The sequence below is a fragment of the Gekko japonicus genome, unplaced genomic scaffold (genome assembly GCF_001447785.1).
Source record: "Gekko japonicus isolate JY-2015 unplaced genomic scaffold, Gekko_japonicus_V1.1 scaffold2548, whole genome shotgun sequence".
Lineage (NCBI taxonomy): Eukaryota > Metazoa > Chordata > Lepidosauria > Squamata > Gekkonidae > Gekko > Gekko japonicus.
Genome location: NW_015174914.1, coordinates 172,119 through 177,985, shown reverse-complemented (window position 1 = coordinate 177,985; position 5,867 = coordinate 172,119). Strand labels below are relative to the sequence as shown.

Below are 5,867 nucleotides of genomic sequence, written 5' to 3'. Positions count from 1 at the left end.
CCCCAATAGCTAGCAATCCAAAACAGTCCAGTGGAGCCTGAGCGGTGGGTGTTGCCTTCTGACACACTTCCGGTGATGTCAGGGGGTGTGGCATATGCAAATAAGTTATGCTAATGAGGTATGCTAATGAGCTCCTGGACCTCTTTTTCTATGAAATGACCCCTGCCTATTAGCACAACTCATTAGCATATGCCACGCCCCCTGACATCACCGGAAGTGTGTCAAAAGGGGAAGCAAAAGGGGGGGAGGCATCTTCAAAAGCCTCCCCTTCCCTTCCCCAGCCGGCCTGCCAAGGCGGGGTGGGGGGGAAGCGAAGAGAGAAGGGGTTTAAAGTTTAAACCCCTTCTCTCTAGAGTCGTGCGGCAGCGGCGGCACGATCTTTCCATTGTATTCTATGGTGCCTTAGGATACAATAGGAGATTGTGCCGCTGCTGCGGCCAGACTCTAGAGAGAAGGAGTTTAAACCTTAAACCTCTTCTCTTTTCGCTTCCTCTGCAAGCCCGCTAGGACCTGGGGACGGGGTTGCTGCCACCACCATTCGTGCCCGCTCCTGGGCTGCCGGAGTATCACTCCGGCTCGTTCCGGCCCCAAATGGCCCCTGGATAGCACCAAAAACTCAGTGTGAATGTGGTCCAAACAATTCCTCCATGCAGAGCTCTGGCTCTGTGAAGGCGTGAATGGCTTTTCAGGATGGGTCTCACGGGTAGAAGACGTCTGGATTGTGGAGCGGGTGAACGTTACGGCGGGAGGAGCCCTCTCGAAACTCATATCCTTCTCTTGAATCTTCAGATGTATGTTTAACAAGCGTGTTTACAGCAGAAAGACTCCGGGAAAGGAGGCCGAGCGGGAAGAAAGAGAATACCAAACCTTTGAAAGAATCATTGTTCATAAATTATACATCAAAGCACAGTTTGGTTGTTAATCTGTAAGTGTATAAAGCTACTGATTGTCTGCCTCCGTTTGAAAGGGAGACGTCTTTAAAAAATTTCCTTCACGTCAGGCGTTTCGGGGTTGTTTTTTTTAATAGTCTCCGTCTCAGTGTTGTTTACTTCATCTCCGTAAATTGAGGGACCCAGTATAGATTTCACCGGGCTGTCCTGGTAGCTGAAATTCTTGGCTGCTGCGCCCAGCAGAAATGAATCTTAATGGGTTCACTTCCCCGACCTTTGACCTCTCAAAGGGGAGGGGGGACTATAAAGAGCATTGGCAAGAGAGAGAGATGGAGATGTCTTGCTTGGGTGAAACCAAGACAGCCAGAGACAGACTTTAATAACCTTGAAGTCATGAGTACGAAACAAGGCAGCCATGGTATTTTCCTGATGATGATGTTTCTGGACTCTCTCGCGTGTGAGAAAAGAGGAATCGATAGCTGCAGGCCCAAAAAGGAAACCGATTGGGAACGAAAAGAAGACGGAAGGTGAATTGCGGAACCCTTAAATTGGAAAGAGGAGCTGTGGTGGCTCAGAGGTTAAGACACTGAGCTGCAGACCTGAAGGTCTGTAGTTCGGCAGTTTGAGACCCGAGTGCCGCATGACGGAGTGAGCTCCCTTCTCTGGCCCCAGCTCCTGCCAACCTAGCAGTTTGAAAGCAAGAAATTGCAAGTAGATAAATAGGGACTGCTTCGGTGGGGAGGTAACAGTGTTCCGTGCGCCTTGGCATTTAGTCATTCCGGCCACATGACCATGGAAACATCTCCGGACAGCGCTGGCTCTTCGGCTTGGAAACAGAGTTGAACACCGCCCCCTAGAGTCGGATCCAACTGGCTTTCAAGCCTTTACTTTACTTTACTTTACATTTCGATTTCTATACCGCCCCTGACCCCTAGTGGGTCTCAGAGCGGTTTACACTGTACTACGTATGTAGTTAATTACCTGACTAGGGTCACAAATTCACGGGGGAAGGGGATTACCTATCGGCACCCATGCGGCACATTTCTTCACCCGGCGGGCTTCAGATGTTATTCCTGACGTCTCGGATAGCTGGCGACCCTCTCTGGCAGGCTCCTGATGACTTCCTCCTCTGGCGCGCAACTGCTTTCAGACTGCAGCTTCCGGCTTTACATCCCGACGGGCTCCTGCCGTGCTGCGTCGTCTCGCTGTTGCGTTGCCTCGGCTCCGCCTCCATCCGTTCAGGTCGCCGCATCTTCCAATCGCCAGTCGCTCCACCGCCATTGTTCTCGCCGCCGTTGCTCTCACCGCCGCCGTCAGCACTCCTGGCACGGAACCAGGAGGAGGGTGCCCCCTGCCACCTAGGGCAGGTACCCATTCGTCTACTTGCTAATGCTTTCGAGCCGCTGGGTTGGCCTTTACTAAATTGGGTTTACCTTTACTAAATTGGAAAGGGCCTAGCAGGTCAAGCCCAGTTATGACACAGTCTGGGAGTTTTAAAGAAATGAAAATTTTTATTAAAAAATCACACTCCCCAAACAGAAGGAAATAAATATGGCAACAATGGGGGCAAGTCTACAGATCAGCCTCTATAAAAGTTTTCCAGATATCTAAAAATTATGTCCCTGTGAAATTGTTGTCAGCAGGGGTCTTGTTGTAGAAAAAGAGCTGCCGGAGCTCATTAGCATAACTCATTAGCATAACTTATTTGCATATGCCACGCCCCCTGACATCACCGGAAGTGACAGAAGGCCACACCCCCTGACATCACCGGAAGTGTGTCAGAAGGCCCGGCTACTTACCCTCCTGCTTCATCCTCATTCCCAAACGGAATGAGGATCGAAGCAGAGGGCGGGGTAAAGAAGGGGGCGGGGCTTCACCACATGACCGCCCCGCCCCCTAGAGGTTCTCTTCCGGAGCTCCGTACCTGAGAGCTCCCCCCCGACTAGAGCCCTGGTTGTCAGCATGTTGAACGTTCAGATGTTGATGAGGCTGAGAGAAGGGCAGTGGCTCAGTGGAAGAGCCTCTGCTTGGCACACAGAAGGTTCCCGGTTCAATCCCCGGCATCTCCAGTTAAAAGGACCAGGCAGCGGGTGATGTGAAAGGCCTCCGCCCGAGACCCTGGAGAGCCACTGCCAGTCTTGAGTAGAAGATACTAACTTTGATGAACTGGCCCTGATCTGGACAGCCCAGGCAAGCCTGATCTCATCAGGTCTCGGAAGCTCAGCAGGACCGACCCTGGCCAGTAATTGGAAGGGAGCCCTCCAAGGAATACCAGGGCTGGGACGCAGAGCAGGTAATATCAAGGCCACCTCTCTGAAACGTCCAGATCCCACTAGGGCTCACCAGAAGTCCCCATGACGTCCAGGCTCACAAACACACAGACGGACGCACACACACAAAGATATTCACTTTGATGGTCTGATTCAGTACAAGGCACCTTCATGCATTCATGTGAGGCCCTCAAGCCACTGGATGACTGATGCTGGGCATTTCTCTGTCCGGTGTTGTGATATCAGTCTTTTAGCAATGGGAAGGGTAAGAACACAAGAGAAGCCAGTGTTGGATCAGGCCAGTGGCCCCTCCAGTCCAACACTCTGTGTCACACAGTGGCCAAAAATACCAGGGGCCATCAGGAGGTCCAGCAGTGGGGCCAAGACTCCAGAAGCCCTCCCACCATTGCCCCCCTCCCCAGGCACCAAGAAGACAGAGCATCACTTGCCCCAGACATAAGAACATAAGAGAAGCCAATGTTGGATCAGGCCAAAGGCCCATCCAGTCCAACACTCTGTGTCACACAGTGGCCAGAAATACCAGGTGCTATCAGGAGGTCCAGCAGTGGGGCCGGGACACCAGAAGCCCTCCCACTGTTGCCCCCCACCCCCAAGCACCAAGAAGACAGAGCATCCCTTGCCCCAGACATAAGAATATAAGAGAAGCCAATGTTGGATCAGGCCAATGGCCCATCTAGTCCAACACTCTGTGTCACACAGTGGCCAAAAATACCAGCGCCATCAGGAGGTCCAGCAGTGGGGCCAGGACACTAGGAGACCTCCCAACGTTGCCCCCCCCTCAGCACCAAGAAGACAGAGCATCAATTGCCACAGCCTGAGAGTTCTAAGAGAGAATTAGATAAACATCTGGAGCAGAGGTCATTCAGTAGCTATTAGCCGCAAGGTACAGATAGGAACTCTCAGCCTGATCCAGCATTGGCTTCTCTTATGTTCTTATGGCTTACAATCTCCTTCCCCTCCCCACCACAGACACCCTGTGAGGTAGGTGGGACTGAGAGAGCTCTTTCGAGGACTGCTCCTGAGAGAGCAGCTCTGAGAGAACTTGTGACTGACCCAAGGTCACACCAGCAGCTGCAAGTGGAGGAGGGGGGAATCGAACCCGGTTCTCCCAGATTAGAGTCCGCGCTCCTAACCACTACACCAAACTGGTTCTGTGTGCGTTAAGTTCCGTCAGGTCGACTCCTGACTTATGCCGACCCTCTGAATCAACAACCTCCCAAACGTCCTGTCGTCAAGAGCCTTTCTCGGGTCTTGTAGACTGAGGTCCTTTGTGGCTTCCGGAACTGGGTCAACCTATCGCCTGTCAGGCCTTCCTCTTTTCCTGAATCCTCCACCTTTTCCTAGCATGATTGTCTTTTCCAGGGACTCTTGTCTTCTTAAAGCACAATGGCCTCCGTTTGGCCATTTCAGCTTCTAGGGAGAGTTCCGGATAGATTTGATCTAGAACCCGCTTGTTTGTCTTTTGGGGGGCAGTCCACCTCTCTCCTCCAGCATCACACTTCAAATGAAAGGTTGGGAGTGGGTCACATTTTATATACCAAAAGCTGAAGTCACGGTGGGTTTCCTAGACTGCAAAACACCGCTGTTGCCTTTTTGGAATTTCTCACCACGGAGATATATTTGTACTGTAAGCAGCAACTGGCATACTGTGCGGTTGGGGAGTGAGGGCGCCGTGGCCTTAAAAGAGCAGACAGCTGGCCCACGGGTGGGACCAGCCCCAGGCTTCGGAGGGCCCCCCAGCGCTGAGAGGTCCTGAGCCCCCCACCCCACCCACCACCAAGTCCTCAAGCCCCTCTTTCCCACCTGCATGCCTCTCAATTTGGCGTAGTGGCTAAGAGCGCGGACTAATCTGGGAGAACCGGGTTTCATTCCCCATTCCTCCACATGTAGCCAGCTGGGTGACCTTGGGTCAGTCACAAGTTCTGTCAGAGCTGTTCTCTCACGAGCCATCCTCGAAAGAGCTCTCTCAGCCCCACCTACCTCCCAGGGTGTGGGGAGGGGGAAGGGAAAGGAGTTTGTAAGCCGCTCTGAGACTCCTTTAGGTAGTGAAGGGCGGGGTATAAATCCAATCTCTTCTTTTACCTCACAGGGTGTCTGTTGTGGGGAGGGGGAAGGGAAAGGAGTTTGTAAGCCGCTCTGAGACTCCTTTAGGTAGTGAAGGGCGGGGTATAAGTCCAGTCTCTTTTTCTTCTTCTTTTACCTCACAGGGTGTCTGTTGTGGGGAGGGGGAAGGGAAAGGAGTTTGTAAGCCGCTCTGAGACTCCTTTAGGTAGTGAAGGGCGGGGTATAAGTCCAGTCTCTTTTTCTTCTTCTTTTACCTCACAGGGTGTCTGTTGTGGGGAGGGGGAAGGGAAAGGAGTTTGTAAGCCGCTCTGAGACTCCTTTAGGTAGTGAAGGGCGGGGTATAAGTCCAGTCTCTTTTTCTTCTTCTTTTACCTCACAGGGTGTCTGTTGTGGGGAGGGGGAAGGGAAAGGAGTTTGTAAGCCGCTCTGAGACTCCTTTAGGTAGTGAAGGGCGGGGTATAAGTCCAGTCTCTTTTTCTTCTTCTTTTACCTCACAGGGTGTCTGTTGTGGGGAGGAGAAGGGAAAGGAGTTTGTAAGCCGCTCTGAGACTCTTTCAGGTAGTGAAGGGTGGGGTATAAGTCCAGTCTCTTTTTTTTCTTCTTTTACCTCACAGGGTGTCTG

General features: G+C 52.2%; 1 protein-coding gene across 1 annotated transcript in view; it reads left to right on the top strand.

Moving 5' to 3' along the window:
• Positions 1-625, top strand: part of C2CD3 (C2 calcium-dependent domain containing 3) — a gene marked incomplete at its 5' end in the record, with an annotated part of 73,616 nt that extends 72,991 nt beyond the window's left edge. Inside the window, one exon of the mRNA XM_015425050.1 lies at positions 500-625. Within this exon, the coding sequence (XP_015280536.1) occupies positions 500-625 (126 nt within the window). The remainder of the gene's footprint in view (positions 1-499) is intronic.
• Between the last annotated feature and the right edge of the window lie 5,242 nt (positions 626-5,867).